The sequence below is a fragment of the Cupressus sempervirens genome, chromosome 4 (assembly GCF_028749045.1).
Source record: "Cupressus sempervirens isolate cs-2001-9-10 chromosome 4, ASM2874904v1, whole genome shotgun sequence".
Classification (NCBI taxonomy): Eukaryota; Viridiplantae; Streptophyta; class Pinopsida; order Cupressales; family Cupressaceae; genus Cupressus; species Cupressus sempervirens.
In genome coordinates this window covers 832,007,389-832,032,448 of record NC_143121.1, presented here as the reverse complement: position 1 = coordinate 832,032,448, position 25,060 = coordinate 832,007,389, and the positions used below count along the sequence as shown (strand labels likewise).

Sequence of the window (25,060 nt, the reverse complement as noted above, 5' to 3'; positions counted from 1 at the left end):
GAATGTAAGGCATGTAATAATCAAAGAAGAGTAGAAGAGTGAATTAAAAAGGCTACAACAATATAAGGAGCAACAAAGATATACCTATCACAACAAGGTGATTTATACATTTAGAGGAATCTCACTCAGCAAACCAAGTTGCAGATCAAAGATCAGCTATTGCTTCATCCTAACATGTGGATCAGTCAAATCCTTTAACAAGGTAGACCTAACAGTCTTATATAAATATCTTTACCAAGTGCATACTTCATTATATGTTTCTAAATCCTTTCGCAAGGTGGACCTAGCAGTCCTTATTGCTCCTAACAGGGTAGATCATCAGAGGTGATCATTGTAAGCCTTAACATGCCAACTTTATATTATAGTACTAAAGCTTGTGGGTATCATCCCCACCCCAGTTTTACTTTCTATGTGGAAGGTTTCTAGGTCACCAAATTTTGTGTTAAAGTGTTATGTATGCTTTCATGTTTTTAGTTTCTCATGCATGCAATTAGATCATAATATATATGAAGGAACTAATTGGTAATTGAAGTTAAAAGTTTTAAAAGTTATCGATTCACCTCTTCCCTCTCAGTAACTTAGCCTATCATAATATTTCCAACATAGATGTTAGTGAACAATTCAATCATCATTGACCTAATGCTAATCTTCAAGCATAGTTCTTGATTTTTCTTATTAGCGGTTTAAGTTATTCAAGAAAGTTGTGAAGTTGTTTGGTGCATTTTTCGTTAACCTTTAAGTTTGAATACATTTTATTAAAAATTTAAATTCACCATCATACGAAGGTGTTGCACCTCTCAAACATAGAGGAAGATTGTAATATAGTAATGATAAGTTTTAATCTTTCCAACTATTGGCACAGTTGTCATTGTTCACAGGGCGAACAAGCTCAGTTTCAACTATAACTTTAAAGTGAAAAATCTGTTTACCAACATGTATACATTTGAATTGGTTTAAAATATGACGTGTTAATAGTATTGTAAAATGTCACAATAGTTAGAAAATGAAACTATTGACATTTATAGGACTAAATATTTAGATTTTGAATTTTTTTTTAATTTATAAATTAAATCTTTCATGAACTAATTAAGATTGAGGAGAAACAAGATTGTAAACTTCATTTAAAAAATAATAATATCCATTTAATACATAATGTAAATTAAAAAAACAAAATTAAAACATTCAAAATTAAAAAATGATAATAAAAATAAAAATATCATTAACTACAATTTAAATGCAAAAATGGGTCCTATAACACTAAACAAATTCAACCAATCAAGTTTGATTTAAATATCTTTTTATTAAATATAAATTGCACAAATACATATAAAAATTATAGAAATATGTGATTTAAAAAATAATAATAACTCACTAATTTAGTTTTGAGTGAAAGTGAATACAATAGTATATTACCTAGGACAAATACAATAAATAGATACAAATATTTTTGTAGAGAAACTCAAAGAAAAAGAATAAAAATATTTTAACCACTAGAAGTGGGAGCAACTTAAAATAGGAAGTGAAAACATAAGAGAATGAATAGAGACAACTATAAAAGGCTAACCTCAAAAGAGTCGAGGAAATAGGGATATATCACGCCTCTTTGTAACATATGAATTGCACAAATACATATAAATAATAATAGAAATATGTGATTTAAAAAATAATTATAACTCATTAATTCAATTTTCAGTGAAAGTGAATACAATAATACAACAAGAAACACAATGCGTCAAAGTTCCTACCAATAATTGGAAAAGAAGGAAAATAAAGATTTATAGATAGAAAAGAAGGATAAAAAGAGAGAGCTATAAGAGAGAATGATATTATAAGGACAAGTAAAGGTAGAATGATAGAGAGAGTTGAAGGGAATTTAAATTAATAATTATATTATTTTAAAATATATATAAATAACAATATAAATCATATTATATGAATGAACTACTCATTTCTACCAATTCAGTTATAAGGTGAAATATTTAATTTAAAAAATAAATTACTGATTACTTAATTCAAACTACCAAAATACCTAGTAAGTTTGAGGGGTAATATTAGTTTAACAATTTGTAAAATGGTATTAAAAAAAACTAGAGCAAGATTGTAAAATAGTAGCTAGTAAAACATAGTATAAACTTAAAGAAATAACATTTTACAATTGGCAAAAATAAACATCAATGTAAAACTAATAAATATATTTAAAATAAAAAATAAAAAATATTTAACTCTATATTTGAATTTGGTAAGAAAAATAAATTGTGATAATTAATATTAATTAGACATTCATTTTTTGTTCAAAATGGTGTGAGGTGGAAGATAAAAACATATATATTTTTTGAAAATATAATGAACTTGTCACAAATGTGAAAAAGATAAAGTTGTAATTAATGTATGATAGAGTTGTTAGAGAAATTGAATTTTCTCCCTACCAAAAATAAAATGGTTCAATAGAGTGAATAAAAAATGTGATTTATAAAACAACGAAAAATTAGAAAAAAATATAAATATTTAAAGTTTCTTTTATCTTTTAAATCTTATAAATTGATTGATGAATTTACAAGAAAAATTGAATTGAATAAATAGATATCCTGCCTTTGGGACGAACTAATAAATAGATAAAAATATTTTTGTAGAGAAAGTCAATAAAATTTTTATTTTTTATTTTTTAAAACCAACAACGAGGAGTGAGAGCAACTTTAAAATAGGAAGTGAAAATAGAAGAGAAAATGAATGGACGCGACCATGAAAGACTAACCTTAAAAGGGCCGGGGGAAATAGAGATATGTAAGGCTGTTCCCCGTTTGTATTCGTAGGCCCATTTTAGAATGGATTCCCGTGGTCATGTCTGGTCGACCGATGATCAGAGCAGTGAAGACGACGGTTTAAGAGGTCTGAACAATGCAGATGAAGATGACGACGAAGAGGGTTTTGCAGATGACTATGAAGAAGAAGAAGAAAATAACGGGGATGATGAAGATGATGATGACATGGAGGAATCTGATGGGATTCCCGATCAGCAATTAGAATTGCAGCAGGGTCATCATACTCACCAATCTCTTCACAATGGCTCCTCTCAGACTGAGACCACTTCTTCTGGAGAAGATAGAAGTCATTATTACACGGAGAATGGGGGTATCGTTTATGCACAGAGGCTCAGTGAGCAAGCGGATGTTGGGCTTGAGGATGAATTTGAATACCCAAACGAGGAAATGGTCAAGACAGGGGATGATGAAAGTGGGTATAATGAAAATGGACTGGAGGATGAAGTCCTGGATAAGGAAAAGGATGTAGAAAAAATGGTGCCCGTTATCCCCAAGGGCCCAGTAAAAGGCGGGTCACAGAAGAGGAAGTCATTGGCTTCCATGGGTGCATATGGGGACTCTTCTGCTTCTGTAAGCAGAAAGAGCAAGAAGAAAAGCACTAACGTGTGGGCCAAATCATCTTCAAGGAAAGGGGGTAAGAAAAACAGGGCTGGCAATGGTACAGTCGCAGCGGAAGATATAGTCAACATAACCCCTGTTGCCAGGGTTCCTGATAAACTTGATGATGCACCGGAGAATAGAATTTGCCTTTCCAAAATACACAAGGCAGAGAAAGTTGAGCTGAGCGATGATAGGTTAAGCGCTTCTAGCACTAAGGGGTACAGGATGGTGAGGGCTACTAGGGGCGTTGTGGAGGGGGCATGGTATTTCGAGATTAGGGTTGTGCGCCTTGGGGAAACAGGCCATACTAGGTTGGGCTGGTCTACAGAGAAAGGGGATGTTCAAGCTCCTGTTGGCTATGATGCAAACAGTTATTCCTATAGGGATTTGGAGGGTAGTAAGGTTCATAAGGCAGTTAGGGAGCCTTATGGGGATGCTTATGGGGAAGGGGATGTTATTGGATTTTACATTAATTTACCCAATGGAAGTGAATATGCCCCGAAACCTCCTCCGCTTGCCTGGCATAAAAGCCAGCTTTATTACTGTAACAATCCAGAGGAAACGCCGAAGATTGTTCCTGGTAAGTTATATCTGTATTTGCTCATTTCTTTATTATTTCTCTTCCTCTCCAGTTTGCGAGATAGAATTTCATATTTAATTGAGAAGGACTTATGTGCAGTATGCATAAATGTTAAACACGTTGAGTCTCGCAGTCCAAAATTTCTCTTAAATTCAGATTCAAAAAATTGACACTGCTTTTTTGAAAAGCTTTTCAACATTGTATATAGCATTCTTCTCCTAGTTTAAGCCGAATTCCAACACCAGGGAGCATCTTAGCGTACGGTCCTGAAAAGTTTTGAATTACCTGAGCTTGTTCTACTGGCTACCAGGGTGTAGATGTCCAATTCTAAGGATGTTCATGTGAGATTAAAGTCAAGACGATATACAATTGAATATGATTAAAGACACGTATTTTTTACATCATGCCGTCATTTGTATGTCTCTAAACCTCATAAAAATAGCAAACAAGCACCCTCCTTTGTTGATTTCTCTGACTGATCTATAACAACCTAGAATTTCGCTGCATTTGGGGTCATCTTGCGTCTGATATAAGTGACTTTTTATTTTATTTTTTAACTTGCTCACTTTTATAACCTTCTACAGTTTTTGATTTTGCAGAAATGGGCTACAGGAAAGTCATAGATAGTTGATAGTTTTTTCTCTATGCAGTTAGTCTGTACTTGAAATATTTTTTCAAAAAAATATAAAGAAACTCTAAACCATTATATCAATGTTTTTTTTGAAAAAATGGTGTATTCTATAAAAGACAAAGATACAAAGCATGGGCCTCATGCTCACCAAAACAAAAACCATATAAAAAAGTTTCCCAACTGAAACCACCAACAACAACATTATATACCCCTGCCCTCGAACATCAACCTCTCTAAGGTCACAAGATAATCAGAAAGTAAACAAACTCTCTCTCCATCCCATATCCCAACCATCTTTATTCTTTGAAGCCCACTTTGCGAAACAGTCAGCCACTTCATTGCACTGTCTGGGGATATACAAAAGGGAACAATATCCAAGGAACTACACAGGCTTAAACTCTGATCACAGAGGCTAATTGCCAGCTAACATCATTCACTTTCTGCTTGTTCAACATATCCACTAGAATATGAGAATCTGACTCATAAATAATCCTCCATCCAGAGAATATATTCTCTCAACTGCAATCTTAATAGCAAGGCTCCATCAATTTTTTGGAGCGCTGTCCTTTATAAACAAAGAAAAGAAAAAGGAACTCCATCATTACCTCTACCAATACCAGCATGTTCTGGTTCCAATGAGAGGATCCATCTGTATTAATCCTCAAGATTGCCCCTTTGCAGTGTATTTCTAGTCACTCTTCTGAAGCCTGCAAACTATCTTTTGCCACAACTGAAAATTCCCCTGTTTGGAGTTACAAAAAACCCTATGGTTTCTCTCCAACCAAAGATTCTAGATAATAAAAGCAGAGCCAATAGCCCAAGCCATCTGAAGAAAAGATGTCTTTGCCAAAGGTCTGCCCATACCTCCAAATTCAATTAGGGAGGTAGCATGAATATAGACATGCTGCCATACCTCCCACCACCTATGCCAGATCTTGCTAGAGAACGGGCATTGATAAGACTAGTGAGAACTGCACTGTCGATTGCTCAAAAAGGAGCACAAATGGAGGGTACTTGAAACCCTCACCTGTGAAGGTTCTCCCACATAAGGCATTTCCTTTGAGTTACTAGCAATAAGAAAAATTCACACTTAAGTCATGAAGAGCAATTCTGAACCTTCTTTGACTAGGGCACATCTGCCAGACCATGCAAATGCCTGTCTAACATAGCATAACCTACTGCTACGATGAATTTCCCTTTTGGGTTGGAACCCCAGGCGAGAATATCTCTCTCTTCAGGGGAATTGCATATTTCCCTCCAAGATTTTAGCCAGCTCAATACAATCCTCAACTCAGCCATTCGAAATCTGACGTGTAACATTATCTAACTTAGAATGTGCTATGGGCTACCATCTTCAAAGAGTGCAGATTACCAAAGCATTGTTTTTTCCAACTCTTGAGCATGTATTTCACACATTGGAGCCTTTTCCAAAACGTATACATGGCCCTACCATGAGCAGGCTTCCCTTCATGCCACCAGTCAATCGTGAGATCTTGGAGAGACAAATCCACAACTACATCATTTGAAATTTCAAAGAAGGGTTTTTTTTCTGAGATGAAATATCTAAGAAAATGACAGGCCAGTGATCAAAACCCCTCAAACCAAGAATTTTACAGCTTGTAGACTACATGTCACTCATGCAATAACAGGAGACCAGAAATCTATTAAGCCTCTCTAAAATAGCCGCTACACCACTTCTTTTATTCCATCTGAAGACACCACAAATTTAGTCATGCTCAAGAGATCAATATTATGTTTGAGTAAATTTGAAGAAGGTCTAGCCTGAGTAACTCACCTTGTTTTTATTCTAAACTAGTAACAACATTGAATCACCAGCCACAATCAAAGGGAGGAAAGGAACCAGGGATCAGACAAAATAGATGTCATACCAAAGTTGAGACTCACCCTGGAGATCAGTGGGGGCAAAAATATTAGAGAAAAGGCATAATGCTTGCCTCAAGGCTAGAAACAACCATTGAAATGGAAGAGTGACTAGAAATCCGCTGCAAAGGGGCGATCTTCTTTGGGTTCTTGAAGTAAACAATCTATCTTGAACTACCAGTGGCCATGGGGCTAGACACAAGAAACACTACCGAACAGACTATCCACTGTCAGTTTGGTTTCCTGAATACCGACTATATCAGGAGAATGATATTCAATTAATCTATGATTGGCTTTTTGTCAAGTGATGCTATTCATGCCCCTCACATGTCAAGAGATGACAATCATTTATAGGGTTGGGAGAATGAGAATCAATGGTCTTAACAGAACTAGATTCTACCAAAATCTCACTAGTAAACTTCACTTTCACTTGATCCGTCTTTCTCCCTGCCCTTGAGGATTTCTCTGCAGAGCTATTGTTGAATGGTTTTTGAAGTAATCCCAAAGTTTGTGAAGCATTACTGCCCTTGCCATTGTCCAAAGCCTCCTTTGCTGTATGAGAAATAGATTCTATCATAAGACTAACATCCATTTGTACACAAGTACCAAATGAGTCACGACCATCTGGAATCTGAGCAAGAACAACTGTGTCCATCAGCCTCCATAGGCATAGCCAATTTTTATTGTCCTCTAACGTATAGCCGTGTCACCTGCTTTGTCCTATCACCCAGGGAAAGATCAACTGGAATGCCTTCTTCCTGAAAAAAAACTGGCTAGATCCATAAATCTGTTAAATGTATTATCATTTCTTCTATCCCTCTGTCCTTTTCTGCCTTCTCTCCTTATTACGTTGGCTTCAGAGGAATAAAACCTTCCTTATCTGCAGTCTCTTCAATCATAGATACCTTCCCCTTATCCTTCCTGGGAGGAGAACTAGAGACAGTTTCCAAATCTGTGGTGGTAGAGACAAACCAGGGACATTTTCTTTGCAAATTTCCATGCTCATGGCATATATGGCATGTGAAAGGGAGCATCACTTAGTCTAGCTGTTCCATGAGGAGGTTCCAGACAGTTTTCTGCAGAGTCAAACTTCAACCCGAGCAAAAGAAATTATCTCTCTGTCCTTAGTTTCTGTAGCTGTTCGAACTGGGTACTGAGCAAGAGAGCAATAGAATGTAGAATTATGATCTTCTAGAATTCAAGAGGAAGTTTGAAAAACCCAAACTGGAACTCTAGAAGGAAACTCCTCTGCTGAATTGAACCCTGCATGACAGGGTTTGACAAATAACTGAGTCTTGATAAAGAAATAAGGACCTCCCTCGAAAGCCTTATGTCTATCTGACATGCATGAAAGACAACTATCAAATGATTATTAGCCATTAATAGGATCTCCATATTACCTTCAGGATTTGAAATATGCCGTGCCCACATTTCTAAAACCGGTAAAGAAAGCCTAAGCCACACAAATTTACAGATTAAAGCATGATCTGACCAATATGAAATATCATTGGAAACTGTCTCTGGCTGTGTAACTAAAACAGGTCAATTCTGGCTCCTAGCCAATTTAGTCGTGTCAATTGAAAATGGGGAGAAACATCACGGCCCAGCTGAAACAGGGAGAAAACAAAGACACACTCCCAAGTGGAAGTGCCATCACTCCACTCGTCCAAACTTGGGACATGTTGGTTCCCAAAACTGCAAATTGGAATCCAAGAGCTTGCCATTTCTCTGACAGGATTTTGCAATCAATTCTGGCCAATGGACAAGAATCACGTTGATTCCCCTGCAGTTTAGGCTCCGCTACACCTAGGCAGGTAGGCCTTCTCCTTGAACTGGATCACTTGGTTTAGAGCTTTTCTAAAGCAAATCTAAGCTTTGAAGAGTTCTTCGGTTGGCAAAGTCCTTGAACTCAATTAAAACGAAATTGAATGCTTGGATATTTTGTATAATGTTTGTCCATAATGGATTTGATGCTTGTAGGAAGGAAAATATAGATTTTCTGACTTCAATGATAAAAATACCAATTCCTCTACTCATTTGGGCAATAGAGTCACTTCAATGAAGATTTTCACGTATAACTTTATAATGTTCTATGCACTTATACTACCAACAACTAAATAATCAAAATGCAACATATCAAATATATATGCAATCTTAAATCAGTTCAGATTGAATTTTAACTCTTCTAGTAGGGAGACAAACTAAACACAGATATGGAAACAATTTAATATTTGACTATATTTGTGATGATCGAGTTTAAGATGCTAAATGACCGTGTCCATTTAAATTGTATACAAAATTTGAAAAATGTTTATAAAGGACGAATTATCTGCAGTTTATAAAAATCTCCATGCCATTTAAAAAAAACAAAGGACCTTTTATTTTATCATTAAAATAAAATAATAGAATTTACATTATAAAGTCATATTAAGCTCCTTAGTCCTCTGTTCAAATTATATAATGCTTCTTGTAGAATGTGTGAATGTCAGATGTGTCTTGGAATATGTCTTGTTACCCTCTCTTATTTATATCTTTGTTTCCATGTAAATGATGTGTCAGTTGGGGAAAAGAGATATCTCTTCGATTTACACTCTTTAATTAACATACCCATTACCCTTTAATGTTTATGAGTTCTTGTTTTTAATATCACCAAAATAGGGTTACTGGACTCCATGTATTTTGCTGGCAAACATTAATATTGTTGAAATTTCATTACCATGGTTGCAATCTTAATACGCTGCTTCCTTATCGAACATATCTTTGGCAATAATAATTTGGATATATCTGTGCCTATTTACCTCACGCCATCCTTCAGCTTAGTCCTTCCTTCAAATATTTGAGTGGTGAGTTTCATAACTGCACCTCGATGCTGTGATTCCATTGTTAACTCTGAGATTGTTTCATCATGCGCTTATGGAAACTGGGTGATATACAAACCATTTCTGTCTGGATGTTGTCTCTGTGTCTTCAGTGCTCAACACGGACAATGCTTGCAGGAATTAATAAAATATGTATCTTCAGATGTATTTGATATTGCTGTGTAAGCACCATTTATGAATTTGACCATATCAATGGTCCCTGTTTCTCATGAAGTCTATTGCGGTTATCTCTTTTGGTTGCGTATATTTTCCAAAATACTCTGATTGCATTCATTGTGTTGCGTATCTATCACAATAATTATTGAACTCATGAGACTTATTTCTTGCACACGGGATACTTAGGTTGCTGCTGTAAATATACATGGTAGTCTCCTTCACAATCGCTGCATAGCAATGAGGTTTTTTATTATCTTTTGCCTAACATTGATTTATATATTTTCCCATTGATGTTGCTGACCGTATATGATATGTATATGATTAAGTATTATAACCGTTGATTGTCTTCATTTATAGTGAGGACCTTACATTACCACTGATGAAAATTCCATCTGTGTGATAATTCTCCATTTAGCATGGATATGCATTCAGAACTTCATACTTCTTTCCAAATTGATTATTTATTCGGGTGCCCTTTTCTTGATGTAGTAATCGTCTTGCTACATCTTCTAAGAAACTCTATTACATCTTGTACAGCTGCCTTCTATCAAAGAATGATATTTTCTGAACTTAACCTTGATTAGAATACCATATTTGTCAAAATTCATGCCATGCTCATCAAGTGTTACTTCTTCAGGTACAACCATCTCTTGAAGATTCTTCCGGAAATTTTCATTGATCCTTGTGAGAAGACCCCTTAATGTCAGTAACCAAGTTTCCTTTAGAGTGTTTATTTCTGCTAAAATCTTATCGAGTGCCAGTTTTGCATAGTAGCTTCAAGCTCTTCAACTGTTTTAGGCATCTTTTTGCAAACAGAATAGCACAACCAAAGAAAGAAAGTAGTCTGATTCAGTATTAGATCAATAGGTCCAAAATCATATAGTACAAACATGGAGTCACAACCACTGTTGAATTTCCAGAAAAACTATGCCTCCGTTTGAGATTCATCTTGCAAGCTATAGGGAAAACATTTGACAGACTCTCGAGGACTGTGCTACTAATCTGGATTCATCATAATAATCAGTGCTTAGTGCTTAAGAGTAAGTATACTTGTAGTTCAGATTGTTTTGACGAATTCACACATCATTGTCATTTGGTCTTGATTGGACTTCTATAGAGAATAAACTGAAAATGGCTTTGTATCCCTCTATATCTTTATTTATTTTTCTGGTATTTACTATAATAATTATGTTAAATATCTTCTCAAGAATGCTTCAATATAATCATCACCTATGGGAGTCTTGTCTTGATGCTTGTCATCAATGTAATCCTTATCTTTACTTTTGAGATCCATGAAAATACTACTTTCCTTAGGCATTAATGAGTAAATTTCAATCATGAATCTTGAACATTACCTCAAATGGAGGCCTTCAATTTTGCAAAAATTAGGCTCCATCAGGGCAGAGAAAAGGGAAAACAGATGAGAACAAAGCAGAGCCTCCCCATGGCCCTCTGCAAAATCCATGCCACCCAAACGTTGCAACAATAACGCCAACTCTTCCCCCCAAACATGCCTACTCAGCACTTGCACACCCAAAGTCTCATGCTAGATGAGGAAAAAGAGCAGCTAGGATTTCCCCTAGCCTGGGCACAGACGCTGATCTTTCCTCATCATTTCAAACCATTATATCAATGTTATATGAATAGTCAGAATTAAAATAATACAAAATTTAATAGAGTTTTAGAAGTTGCTGGGCTAGTTTTGGGGTTGGTGTAATGTCCCCTCTTCTGGATTAGGATTGAATTCTATACACGCAACAAATGGTTAGTCCAATATTGAAAAATTGAATGTAAAACATATTAGAACATTGGATTAGTAAATATGAATCTAAATTCTACCTAGACTACCCTGCCTAATCCCTCGGAAGAGATCTTTCTCAAACCACCCAACCCTCTGATGAGAACTATATCTCGATTAGATGATTATCATTAAAAGAGCATCTTCCTTAGGCCTCTTTGGGATCTCTGAAAACATTACTTGGTAGAGATCCCCACCTCTACCAAGTCTCTCATCTTTGACATATGCATATGTTTGACCACTACAATATATATATTGTCTCTAAGGGATTCTCTACAAATCCCTCTCTGAGATTCCACTTTGGGAATCCTGACATTTGCTCTTAAATGCCCTCTATTCACTGAGCCCCCTTTTGAGGAACTTGACCTCTAATGATAGGATCTCAGTAGTCTAATGTATTCATATCCAACTAAACTAACTCTTAACCGTGTCATTTAAGTGGCTTTTACCCTCAATGGCTCTCTTACTTTTAAAAAGGACAGACTATATGAATAATATGCTTCTCTTATTGTTTATCAGATTACCAGAATTTATCCAAACTTCCATTGTCCAAGTCAGTTTATTGCCTTGGTTATCCACGATGTCTTGTGAACTGTGTTCTACTGATGATTACAGGCTCATTCCAGTTTGACTTTGAAATGATGTTATGTAGTGTCTTTGCGTTGAAATTTCTGTCTCTACTTCCTATTGTTGTGTGTAATGAATCTTCGATGGTTTCTCTTTCTATTCCTGGTTCAAACTGTTACATTCTCATTGTTATATAAATAATGTATTGGTATTTAATCAATATAATTATTATGATCGTATTTTATTATCTCATATATATATATATATATATCATTCATACCTTGCTTCTGGGTCATGACAGTTGGAGGGTTACATTTGGGTTAGTTTAGGCTATGTTCATTTTTTGTTCTTCATGGTTTTTTTGTTTATCTTATCGCCCAAGTCTTCTTTGGATGAGGCCTGGAATGTCTGTCATAATTCGAAAGAACCCAGTATGCTTCGAAGAATAGTCAAAGAATAGTATGGCAGCAGTATAAACTACAAAACAAGAATAAAATCAATCATGAGATAGATGACAGCGTAATAATGAGATAGATAACAGCTGTATTAAGTATTAAAGCAAATTATTTTTCAATGTAAATTTTGTATTGACACAAGTATGCAAGGAACTAAGCCTTATTAGGTCTACAAATATTCAAAGATTCAGAGCCATCTCCGTTACTGTCAGATTCAAAGTTAGAAACTGTGGGTGGCTGTTGTCTGGAGAGAAACTTCATTGTAACTTGAGATATTCTCCATTTTTATGATTTTGTTTCTTAGAATCTGTTCTTTTAATTAATTCTTCCTCTGTGTCTGGAATCCGAATAATTTTGAGTGTACAGTTTATATATAAGTTTGGTAGAAGGGAAGTTACTTGTATTTAGTCCTGGTTTTTGTTAAGCTTGAACAGTATAACGTTTCTGCAGTGTATGTTTGTAAAAATACATTTGGAATTAACTATGTTTATTGTTGAATGAACTTATGCTACAAGTTGCTCTTCTTTCTATTTGACAAATTTTTATAACTTTGTTTACGGGTCTTATTTAAAACTTATGTTCAATTCTTGCAGCTACTAATCTCACTGCCTGCTTTTTGTGCAGGAAGTGAGATTTTGTTCTTTAAAAATGGTAAATGCCAAGGAACTGCTTTCATGAATATAATTGCTGGCAGGTATTACCCTGCAGCATCTATGTATACACTTCCAAATAAACCCTCCTGTATAGTGCAGTTTAATTTTGGACCTGAATTTGATTGTTTCCCAGAGGACTTTGGTGGCCGGCCCCTCCCAAAGCCCATGTATGAGACTCCATATTGTGGAATTAATGGGCAAGAGATCACACGAGGAGAGCCTTTTGTTGAAAATGGTCTAACTTCAGAAAAGAAAACTGTAATTTGATATATTTTTTCAATTTTATAACTGAAGAAATCAGCTGTTTGCTGCAGTTAGATTTGTCATTGTGGAGAAAAGCTTGATCATTGATTTCTAATATTGTCAATTTTTTCAAGGCTTGAAGTTTATCTTCTTTAAATAGTTTTTATAGAGATGAGCTTGTGTTACCATGAATGTAGTGTTGAAGCTCACGAAAATTGTGAGTTATTGGCTCAAATATTGTTTATATGATGCTATCTATTCAATTGTGCATTTGACCTTGTAGTATCTGTTTGCCTTCCATCATGATTTTTAAGTTTTAGCATACCAATGTGAAAACAATATTTTTCATGCATTTAATACACAACTCTGCCTCATTGTTCATTTGTTCATTGCATAATATGCTATTTAAAGTGGTGAGATGGGAATTCATATTTCACATCTGATGCCATAATTTCATGAATCTAAAGGAAATTGTTTTTATTCACGCCAAGATATAGACTTAAGGCAGGTTATGTTGATCTTTAATCTTCAATGCACACCACATGGTCAATGAATGGATGGTACTAGTGCTTTTGTTGCCTGGTTATTTTATCTTTGTATTAATTGATTATTGGATCAATCATTTCTGTTCTTTTGTTTTGACAGTCTGATATCTAAAGTCAAAAAGATTTATGCGCCTTTATGCTCTGTATAATTCTACTGCTTGTAATCTTTGAGCATGCTATTTGAAGATGGATATGTGGCACAGTCATTACTGGAAGCCAACTACAGGTTATCGTTGCCATACAATTGAGGGGTAGTTTGCAGTTGATATTTGTGGTGCACTCTCATTGCATGGTTATCTACTGTCTTTCAAAATGAATTTCTTAGTGCTACTGTTGGGTCAAACTATAAATCCATACAGATTCAGTGCATTGACATCTGAAGGACTCTGACATAATGCAATTACTGTTAACTATTTGTATACCCTTTTTGACATCTGAAGCCATGCATAAGAACTGATTGAATATGAGCTATATCATTGAGATGCAAAAGTTTTCAGTTCTTGATATATGATTTTTGTAACTGACTAATTACTGTCAATGCTTTCAAAACTAGAGTGCCCATTTTAAATTTATTTAGAACTTATGCTGATGACTAGTGAATGGTCACTGTTGCCACTCCTCTATTTTGCTCAACTGATAAGAGTTAACCAATCACCTAACCCATATCCTTTGTCTCTGTTGTTCAATTAAATTGTCTGATGGAGAATTGCTCGCCAACCTCTTTTTATGAACAGTTCTTGGCAACATGGGAAATGTTTACTGATATGCACCAGTCACAACTAACCTTTTGAATAGGCTTTTTTAGTGAAACCTAACTGGACTAATAAAAGGGAGAGTGTGCTGAAATTAAAATGAACCAAGGGAAATTGGTGCAGTGTGCCAGAGTAGATAAACCTTTCTACCTACATCTCGGAGAAATTTTGCACATTATCTATTAGATCACAGAACCAATTTTAGGACAATTAAAACAGTGTAAGGTACAATAAACAAAGGTTAACCATAACCCCTATAACGAGAATTTCAAGTGGACACATTATTACAGATGATAAAGAACTTCTTTAATATTGTTAAACACAAACCAACAATTGTATAACTTGTAAATGAAATGTCTTGAGAAAGGGTTCCGCATACAAGACTTTGATAGCATAATTTTCGATTCATGTTTTAGTCTATGAGTGTCATGCATCTATTTATAATAATGCAACTAAAATTTTAACATGGGAATGACAGCCACTGCCTGAGAATTATTCAGAATTCTTCGTCCCCTCTTTATCGCATTTTTAAAATTACCCAAACAACTTTTCCATTGGAGTGTGTCCACATGGACTTTGGACTGCAGTGGACGGTAATGCATGAAGAATTGCATCTCTTAATACACTATATTGTTCAATTTCTCCTTATAGAAGTTTTACATGTCAAATTCCCAACAATTTCGTGATGTTTGTGGTTGTCTGGTCCTAATTGACTATAAATTCCCTTTTCTCATTATGGTTGTGGATCGTATGCCTTTGATTGATGGAGCTCGTTATGTAATTGGTGACACTGTTTATCTTTATTGACACATTTTGAGAAACCTCCAAGAGTACCGGACCATCAATCATGTGCCATATTAACTTGGACTAGTTGTGGCTACTCTCATATTTTGTATTAATGCTAGCTTATCATTATTAAATTGCTTTGTTGATAAAAATTAATCAACACCCCATATTGCACACTTCTAGCACGTCTGTCCAAAAATAAAGGAGTGCACACAATTGATGAAACCAGACCAACAATCGCTGCTTCTTGCTAGTTTATATTGTGCCTTAAACAATTATCTTGCCTTAGAGTTTATTTTAGAAAATTCAAGGCAAGTTAGATATAATGGTTTTTGAGGGTTAGTTCTATCTAAGCAACCTATATCATATAGTTCAACTAAGTTGCTTAAGTTTGTCTAAGTGTGATCGTGCAAATCCTCAGGGTTCCCAGTTTTCCTTATAACATAATAGTGGTGATGAACATAAAAAGCGTATGTGAAAATGTCTTCATATGCTTTTCTCGTGCTTATATAATCATCCCAACATCAACTCTCCAATCATTAATGTTCCTTGGGGCATTTATAGTCACTGCATTTGAAATCTAAATACTTGTCTTTGTGTTATTTCAACTCAAAGAATCACATACTGTGGCGAGGTAGTAAGTTAGCTTCACACTTGTCACCTCTCTTGTTTGATCACTTCATGGCCTTAGATCTACCAAAGCAACCTTCACATTTAGCTCGTGTTACCATTGTATTCTACCACTTGATTGGGTTGATAATTATAATATGAACATGAGGCTAATCATCTTGTCATAAAACAAGTGCTTGACCAAATGCGATTGCATGGCTTGCCTCACAAGGTGGTGATTTGAAACCGCATGTGCACCCCTCTCTATCAACCTGTTTACCGTTCCAATGAGGACGCTCCTTCATGGTTGGGAAAGGCCATTATTTACATAGTGGCTTGAGTACTTGAATCTTGTCATAGTGATAACTTGGGCTTCATCAATTTTGCAATGTAAATGTTGCGGGCTAGGAGTTGGAGCATTCTGTCAAACACTTATCGTGCATCATCACCTTTGTTATATAAACTCTCAGGGACAACTTCCAAACTACTTCCCTAAGGATTGACATTGTGAGCCTTAATTTGGATTTCTAATCACTTTGGTGAACTCAAATTGGATTCCTAACATTATTGTGCAATCACGTCACACTTGAACAGACCACAAGGGCATAAGTTGGGAGACTGCATAACAAAATTTATTTGCAATGACTTTAAGCACTCCAGGCATTCCGTCCAACATCTTCATCTTTCAAACATGACCGCCTAGTCTTCACCATATCTACAACTTAGCTTGCATGGCGAAGTGGACAAGCAATGTGAATGAGAATGCATACAACATTGATTCATCTATGCATGAGCTAGAGGAAAATTGTTCACGGGCTTGGCCTGCCACTGTCAGATGATGCTTTTGTGGCACCCATCAACTTGCCGGTTGTAATAATGAACTCTACATCAAATACCTCCATGTTTCCATCATCTACTAAAGATGTCTTATGGAGGCTATCATAATATGCTCTCTTATTGAATACTGATGTATCGGGACATTGGACTCCTCCATGAGTTTGTCAACACTTTCATTCTTTGAATCTTTCATTTTGCATACACTTACCATGGCATTTGTTAGGCAATCCACGTGTAACCTGTGCATTTCTACACTCAGCATGCATATTGGCATTCAATCAAACATAATAGTGCCCATTGCGCTTGATACTCTTATGAGTGAATCTTGGTATTTTTAAGATACAATTATAACAGTGTAATACAATAGGGAGGCCCGGGGGCAAGGATATTAATGAACACATTCGTTGTAAGCAATTCCATCATGTGCCAATAGAGAAAATACAGGCTCCAATGCATTGCATCTCACTGGACCACACATGGCATTTTGACAAACAAATGACATTTTGATTGAGTCTTGGTTTCCATCGTGATAAGTTTCAGCCTATCAGCTATTTCCATGGCTCTACATCTCTTTCAATATAGTAGCATTTATTGAAACATATACAACATATTCCCTACTTCAGAGGTCGTATCCAAGTTGGAGGATTTCATCCAATGGTTTGATAGCCTTTGTGAATGCGTTGATGTGATTTCATTTGTTCAAAGCTTTTAACCCAGTACAAAATGTCCCTCTAATATATTTTCTTTGAGAATTTTAAGACGTTCAGTCAAATAGTCTGCATGTGAGGCCACTGCTGCCACTTCTACATTTGAATGCCCTTCAACTCTTGGAAGCCCAAACTCACAAATTATCAATTCTTCAAACATAGATTGGAAATGATCATATGTGCACAGACATTATGTCAAATAGATCACATGCTTGAGTTGATGGTAAACTTTGAGACTTACAATCAAATTCCTTTGTTTTGGATTGGACTTGATACAAGATTACTCCCGTTTCTTTCTAGCATTAGTTTCCAACATTTTTCCACCCCATGTTGTGACGTGTCTTAATGAAAGATTGGTATCATTGGTTTGATAGTTTGGTTTCTCTTCACCCTAGCAACATTCAAAGCTAGCTTCAAACATTTGGATTGGTATTTCACTGCCAACCACCAATTCTCTAATTTCATTCAATGTCCTTGTAGGTTGGATAGAGGAAATGGTACCACATGCCTTGCCTGCTATCAAACCATGGATTTGTGAGGACGTCAACTCTTTGCACCTGCCAATTGCATTTGCCACTACATTTTCTTGGAGATATAATGCCAAGCAGCTCATTTTCTTTACTTGCGGTTGAAGCCAAACCGTTCATTTGCCTTTCCTTGTCAAAATATTATATGCCTCCAAATAAGAAGCACTGCATCTGTTCGAGAATGGCACTTCCAAATTGAGGTTCGGGTTAGGGAAGAAATTTTTAGATGAAGTTCGGATTCAAACTCAAACCTCCTAACCTTGACCTTTGAAAAAGTTTTAGTACATAGAGAGAATATTTCTAGTACGTGGAGAGAGAATGACTTTTAGTACGAGGAAAGAGAAAAGTATGGGGAGAGAGAAGATCTTAGTACATAGAGAGAGAAATCCAAATCCGAACTTCTTTCTAAAAGTTTTAGTACGTAGAGGGAGGTAGTACGTGGAGAGAGAAAAGTACGGAGAGAGAAGATTTTAGTACGTAGAGAGAGAAATCCAAATCCAAACTTCTTTCTAGAAGTTTTAGTATGTGGAGGGAGGTGGTACGTGGAGAGAGAAAAGTACGGGGAGAGAGAAGATTTTTAGTATAGGTGAGGATTAATCCCTCTCTCTCTGAAATTAATTAACTAAATCTCCCACTAAAATATCCGGGTAACAATTCTTTATTGACACATTTTGAGAAACCTCCAAGAGTGCCAGACCATCAATCATGTGCCATAACTTGGACTACTTGTGGCTACTCTCATATTTTGTATTAATGCTAGCTTATCCTTATTAAATTGCTTTGTTGATAAAAATAAATCAACAATACATAATGCACACTTCTAGCACGTTTGTCCAAAAATAAAGGAGTGCACACAATTGATGAAACCAGACCAACAATTGTTGCTTCTTGCTACTTTATATTGTGCCTTAAACAATTATCTTGCCTTCGAGTTTATTTTAGAAAATTCAAGGCAAGTTAGATATAATGGTTTTTGAGGGTTAGTTTTATTTAAGCAACCTATATCATATAGTTCAACTAAGTTTCTTAAGTATGTCTAAGTGTGATCCTGCAAATCCTCAGGTTCCCAGTTTCCCTCATACATAATAGTGGTGGTGCACATAAAAAGCGCACACGGACATGTCTTAATTCATACGCAAGGAACATGGTGTGCACTATCTCTGATGGATTATGCAAGGAACATTGCAGCACTCATTTAAGTTAAAATAATGTTTAATCTGTAAATGATCTTATACTCTTTTGAAATTCAAAAAGCTCCCACATCAGTATATAAAATTGAGCTTTGAATTTAATATCCATATTGGACACTGTGTATATAGAAGATCTGTAGCATTCTGCTAGAAGAAGCTGCAAAAGGCAGCCAAAAACAATTTTACTGCCTAAAAGCTTAAATCAATTAATTGAAGATCAAGATGACTAGGAGGAGGTTGGTATCTTCTCCTTTCCTCAATGATCACTCTAGACTATTGTTTACCTTCTGCAACCGCCTTCTTTGAGTGTTTGATTTGCTTATGATGAGAGGAGAGTGTTGGAATATTTAATGCTGTTGATGTTTGCCCCTGGAGCCAAACACCCACCTACCACCCTTGACAGACTCCAGAACAGACATAAGACATAAATGCAGTGGATGAGTTTTGAAATCAGAAAATGGGGAAATATATGACAAAAAGGAATGTCTCAGATTCATTTTAGAAGGTTCAACAGAAGAAGTTAGAAGAAGAGCAGAGCAGAGCAAAGCAAAAGGAAAGAGATCGACAGATCCAGTCGTTGCAGAGACAGAAGGAAGCTTGTCTCTAGTTGCACGTAATCCCTTGTTCACTCTGTAAGTTCGTCATTGTTGGTTTTGTCCTGTTGAAGCAGTGATTGCTCTAGGCACCATTGTATGCAGCCATTAGAGTTGCAAGTTTAAAGTTCATTGAAGTTTGAAATTTTACCAGTTTAAGGTTATTTTAGGGTTTTCTTGTTGAAGCCGAATGCTCCTAGATTTTGTAATGTTTTTAATCTCAGTTGAATAGAAAGCAAGCAGGCATACTTGAATCCATTGTCGTTCTTTTCTATTCATTGCATTTGAGAAGTTTGTTTAGAAGCTTCAAGCTTTGGCTCTTTGGTTTTAATGGTGAAAGCATTCATGTTGAAATTTCTCTAAGTTATAATTATTTCAGTTTGAGCCGAGCTCACTTGGCATCCTTTGTTGCCGAGCATTCCCCTTTAGTGCTGAGCTTACTCGGCTTGCCCTTGTGTGCTGAGCTTACTCGGCTTGTTCTTGTGCTGAGCTAACTTGGCACCTACTATCTGTCACTCGGCAATAGTTTGTGCCGAGCAAACTGTCACTCGGCACCTTCACATGCAGAGCACATTGTCACTCGGCAATAGTTTGTGACGAGCAAACTGTCACTCGGCACCTGCACGTGCCGAGCACATTGCCACTCAGCACCTTCGTGTGCCGAGCAAAACTGGCACTTGGCAATTGTTAGTGCTAAGCCAATTTTTTTTTTAAAGTTGTGATTTATTTCTCAGAGAGGTGGAAGTTGACATGAGCACTACGTTACATTACTGATCCCTGATTAATATCTATTTTGAGCCCGAGTTGTATCAGGATTTTTTAAACGCAAGGCTTCACCTAGATTTTGCACGGGCCGAGTGAGTGCAAGAGCCTACATTCTATGTCCGAGTTTTTATGATGGATTTGTTTTTGCTTTTCTGAGTTGTTTTGATACCTTTATACTGAGCTTGAAAATAAATGAGAAGCGCAAGGCAAACAATGTGTCTATTGTGAAGAAACATCCATTTCCCTTTAAATAGCTTTAAAGGGAATGCTATAAATGTAATGCCTTGAATTGACTGACACCAGCGAGAAAAAATATAGTGGTGTTAAAAGACTAATGGAATCCAAGAAGGCATATTGAACAGGAACATAAAATATGTGCTTCACGTACAATTCTTGCAATAGTGATTTGCCTGATACCGCCAATCAAAATGAGAGTTTTGATAAAGTGTGTGGCAACAAAACACACTAAGCTAGAGTATCGCGGTCTTACCAAATGAGAACACTTTCAGCATAGAAAAGAGAAGCTGAAAATGAAAATTAAGCACCAATAACAGGCTATTACATTGTATTCCTCAAAATGAGGTACCTCTATGTGTCGTGGGATGGGAGTCTTAAGGATGGCAATGGAAAGTGGGTTACTTATGCAACATGATGGGAAAACTACATGGCATTGGGTTTGGCCTATGTTGGCTAATTGTTGTTGTAATCATGTGTAAGTGCAACAATTGATAGGATTAGGCCCGTCACTAATATGGTTGACATTACTATTTTGTTGTATGTATGGGCATTGGTATCTCAACATAGTTTTTAGGAGTGGCATATCCAATCACTTCTACACAACTAGGTACAACATGGTGCACTCAGTACACTTTCTGACTTGTGCTAGTATTTCATCCACACCATGTGAATCATATTGTATCAATTTTCATAGATAGTCTTGATTTGCTACTTACAAAATATTGAAGACATCAGATTTCCTTGTCAAACTTCTGCAATTCTTATTTGGACACTTGTATTGGAGGTACCATCTTGATCATGAGAAGTATGAAGGGAATTATTTTTAGGGATGTTAGGCAAGATGTGTATTGGATTGTGGGAAGATTGCTCTCTTAAGCTTTTTGATGGAAGTAAGCTATTATGCAACTCAGGGTCATCATCGTTCCTTTTTAAAGCCTACAATGGAATTTATTCTCATATGAATCACATATTCAAAACGTGTTATGAAAATTGTAAACAAGTATAAACTCCACAAGCACACTTGTTCTTAGAAAACAATAAAGAAAATATAAGCTAAAACATGGAAATTGGCTTAGAAAACAATAAAGAAAACACAAGCTAAAACATGGAAATTGGCTTATGGTTTCAGTGTCTTTATTTATCTCACAACATTTATTGCAGGTGTAGATTGAAATGACAATGATGCAGTCAATTGATCAAATATCTAAGTGATATTTAATGATAGAAATGATGCAATTTATTGTACTATGCAAAATACCAATATTAGGATCAATAAACCCTTTAAATTAAGTATTATGGATATCTAATAAGTGCAAGCAAAGAGGCCATTTAAAAAAGAAATGAATGCCCATAAATACTAAAAATTTCATGTAAAGCATGAATTTGAAAATAAAAAATCATACAACCATATGACATATCAAGTTTACATAAATAAAATAGTGAAAACTGGAATCCTAGTTTAAGAATGCAAACTAAAATCTCAAGTATTCATTACATCTTTTGCCTGACTATAAGTTAGTTCTAATTATAGACATAATAGGGGAATCAAACATTTGGGCTTGCGTTACTTTGTGTGTTTTGCAATAGATTCTAGATTGTGAATTGTGTGCAAATATACTATGGTAAGATGATATGAAATTGACAATTTTCAGCAATAGTAGTGAAATATAGAATTTGTAACCAACCCAATAGCAAATATGGGAAGATAAGTCATAACAAAACCTATAGATGTAATCTAGAGTAAAATATGTTAGACAAGGTTGGAGGATGCTCTCATAGGAGGGTATCAACATCAACAATACATTCTTTTTTTTTGTTCAAGATGTCTTCTAGCTCTATCTCTTGGAAAATTGGTTGAAAAGTGACAAACATACTCAAAGGGTTGTTTAGTCCAAGTGGGTAAATGAGTTTGACTCAAACCTACACATAATTTGACTTGATATGGAAAAGATCTCTTACCCTTCAATTGATGAATTGAAGGGACTTTCTAATGAATGGTTCATAAGGCACAACAACTGGAGGATGTTCTCATACGAGGGTGTCAACATCAACAATACATTCTTTTTTTCGTTCAAGATGTCTTCTAGCTCTATCTCTTGGAAAATTGGTTGAAAAGTGACAAACATACTCAAAAGGGTCCCCTAGTCCAAGTGGGTAAATGAGTTTGCCTCAAAACTACACATAATTTGACTTGTTGTGGATAATATCTCTCACTTATTAATTGATGAGCTAAAGGGACTTTCTAATGAATGGTTCATAAGGCACAACACTTGCTGAAGGTTTTGCAGATGAGGTTGTAAGCAAAGGGTGCTTAATAGTTAAGCACATTTGAGTTGGACTAGTACTAGAATGCCTCATCTATCAGAGTATCTCGGTGCTTCACCTTTGTGAGCATCACCTAGATGTAGTGAGTGCTAGGTGTTCCATTCATTCATTTGAAAGATGTGTTCTTGTGAATCACTCCTCATGCAACATGGTCAACAAGTTTGACTCAAAACCAAAAAGTTGAATCCTTGTAGCAATATCATAATGTTTTTTCTTATTCAATTTCCTAAATAATCTATCACTATTTGATTTGAATACCTCTAACATTCTATCTAATCTAAGTACATACAAACTAAAATGGGAAAAAATAGTTGTGTTATAAGGGGCTTGCCTAAGTCAAAACTCATGTTGGTGTTCACCCCCCACTACAACAATGTTTGATGAAAAAGAAAACTTATTGTAAAGGATAGAGGTTAAAAGCTTAATGGATATATTTGAATTGATAAATCTTATAGTAAGTGAATAATAGATAATAGTATGGTAGCAATGATCATTGTAAAGGATAGAGAGGGTAATAAGAAACTGATCTCTCTAAAAAATTCATCCCACATCATCCTTGTAAACTCATCAAGGAAAAGAATATAGTACCTTTCACCATAAAATGCTCTTGTTCTTGTAGAACCATATACATATGTGTGCACAATCTCCAATTTTCCTGATGTAGTAAATTCCTTGCTTGGAAAAGAATTATTTCTTTTTTTGCCCATCACACATTCGTTGCAAACCATCTTAGAGGGTTTTACAATCTTAGGGAGATCTCAAATTACATTTGTTATACCGATCTTCACAATATTACAAAAGTTTATACAATAGAAAATCATATACCATAACCAATTGTCATCCACTCGAGAAACCAAATATATCATCTTGGGAGGATTCAATTGAAAAACATCAACTTTTGTCCTTGTACCTATTCTAATGAATTTACCATCCTTTTCTTTGATCACACGTCTTCTTAGTAAATTGCAAAAGGTATCCCTTATCAAAAAGTTGTTCAACACTCAAAAAGTTATGTTTCAATCCATCAACAAAATAGACATCTTCAGTGTTAGTTTTTCCATCAAGCGTAATAGATCCTTTTCCCTTAATAGGACATGGTGCATTGTTACCTTTTCCCTTAATAGGACATGGTGCATTGTTACCAACTCTAATTACTCAATTAAAATTGTTAACTTCAAAAAAATATCCATGACATTGATAATCTCATGTGAGCATCCACTATCTATGATACTATCCAAATTTTTATTTTCTACATGTGATACTAATGCTTTCTCTTCTTTTACATGATTTTCTTTCTTAATAGCAACAAATCCAATTTCATAATCTTCATCATCACTTTCTAAGAGATTTATTGCTTTGTAATCAAATTCTTCATCCTCATCAAGAAAGAAGAAATCTCTTGTAATCTTAGACTTATGAGATTATTAGGTTTTACTTTCTTTTCTCTCTTAGGACATTGATATAAAAAATGACCAAATTCTTTGCAAGTCCAACAAGAAAAATATTTCTTACCTCTAGGTTCTCTTTTCATGAGTAATGCAATACCTTCACCTATCTTCCTTTCTTACTCTTGTTTAGTAGTTCAATCTCTAGCATAGTCTCCACTTGTGCTTGCACTTTTGGTTAATCCTCTCTTGTTCATTTATACATTGGTTCTAAAAGAAATACCTATTTTAGTCTAATTCTGATTTTGCTTTAGTATCTGTTCAAATGCTTATATGATGGAGGAGCATCTTGGGGTAGTTGGCAATTTTGTATGCTAGAGTAGTTTTGGCCTTAGAGTTGGTGGACTCAGTTGAAAGAAGGTGATTCTTAGTGACACCTAAGGTAGTTCTTGGTTGTAGTTTTTCTCGAGGGACTCAGTAATTGAAAGGCCTTGGTGATGCTTGGTTGATATTATGCTCGGTGGAACTAGTAATTAGTGA

The 25,060-nt window shown here is 35.5% G+C and overlaps 1 protein-coding gene across 2 annotated transcripts; it reads left to right on the top strand.

Moving 5' to 3' along the window:
* Window positions 1–2,808: 2,808 nt before the first annotated feature.
* On the top strand, window positions 2,809–13,332 carry TRO (histone H3K4 methyltransferase TRAUCO). 2 transcript variants are annotated; one of them, XM_089827070.1, is made up of 2 exons: window positions 2,809–3,999; window positions 12,991–13,332. In XM_089827070.1, exons 1-2 carry the CDS (start codon window positions 2,823–2,825, stop codon window positions 13,284–13,286), a joined length of 1,473 nt encoding a protein of 490 aa, XP_089683196.1. In that variant the 5' UTR covers window positions 2,809–2,822; the 3' UTR covers window positions 13,287–13,332. The 2 variants fall into 2 exon arrangements, with proteins under 2 accessions (XP_089683196.1, XP_089683198.1); XM_089827072.1 differs by having other exon boundaries at window positions 12,960–13,332.
* The last annotated feature ends 11,728 nt before the right edge of the window (window positions 13,333–25,060 follow it).

Coding starts and splice junctions, on each gene's coding strand:
- TRO (XM_089827070.1), top strand. CDS start 2,823: ATGGATTCCCGTGGTCATGTCTGGTCGACCGATGATCAGAGCAGTGAA. Junction 4,000..12,990: donor AACGCCGAAGATTGTTCCTG/GTAAGTTATATC, acceptor CTTTTTGTGCAG/GAAGTGAGATTTTGTTCTTT.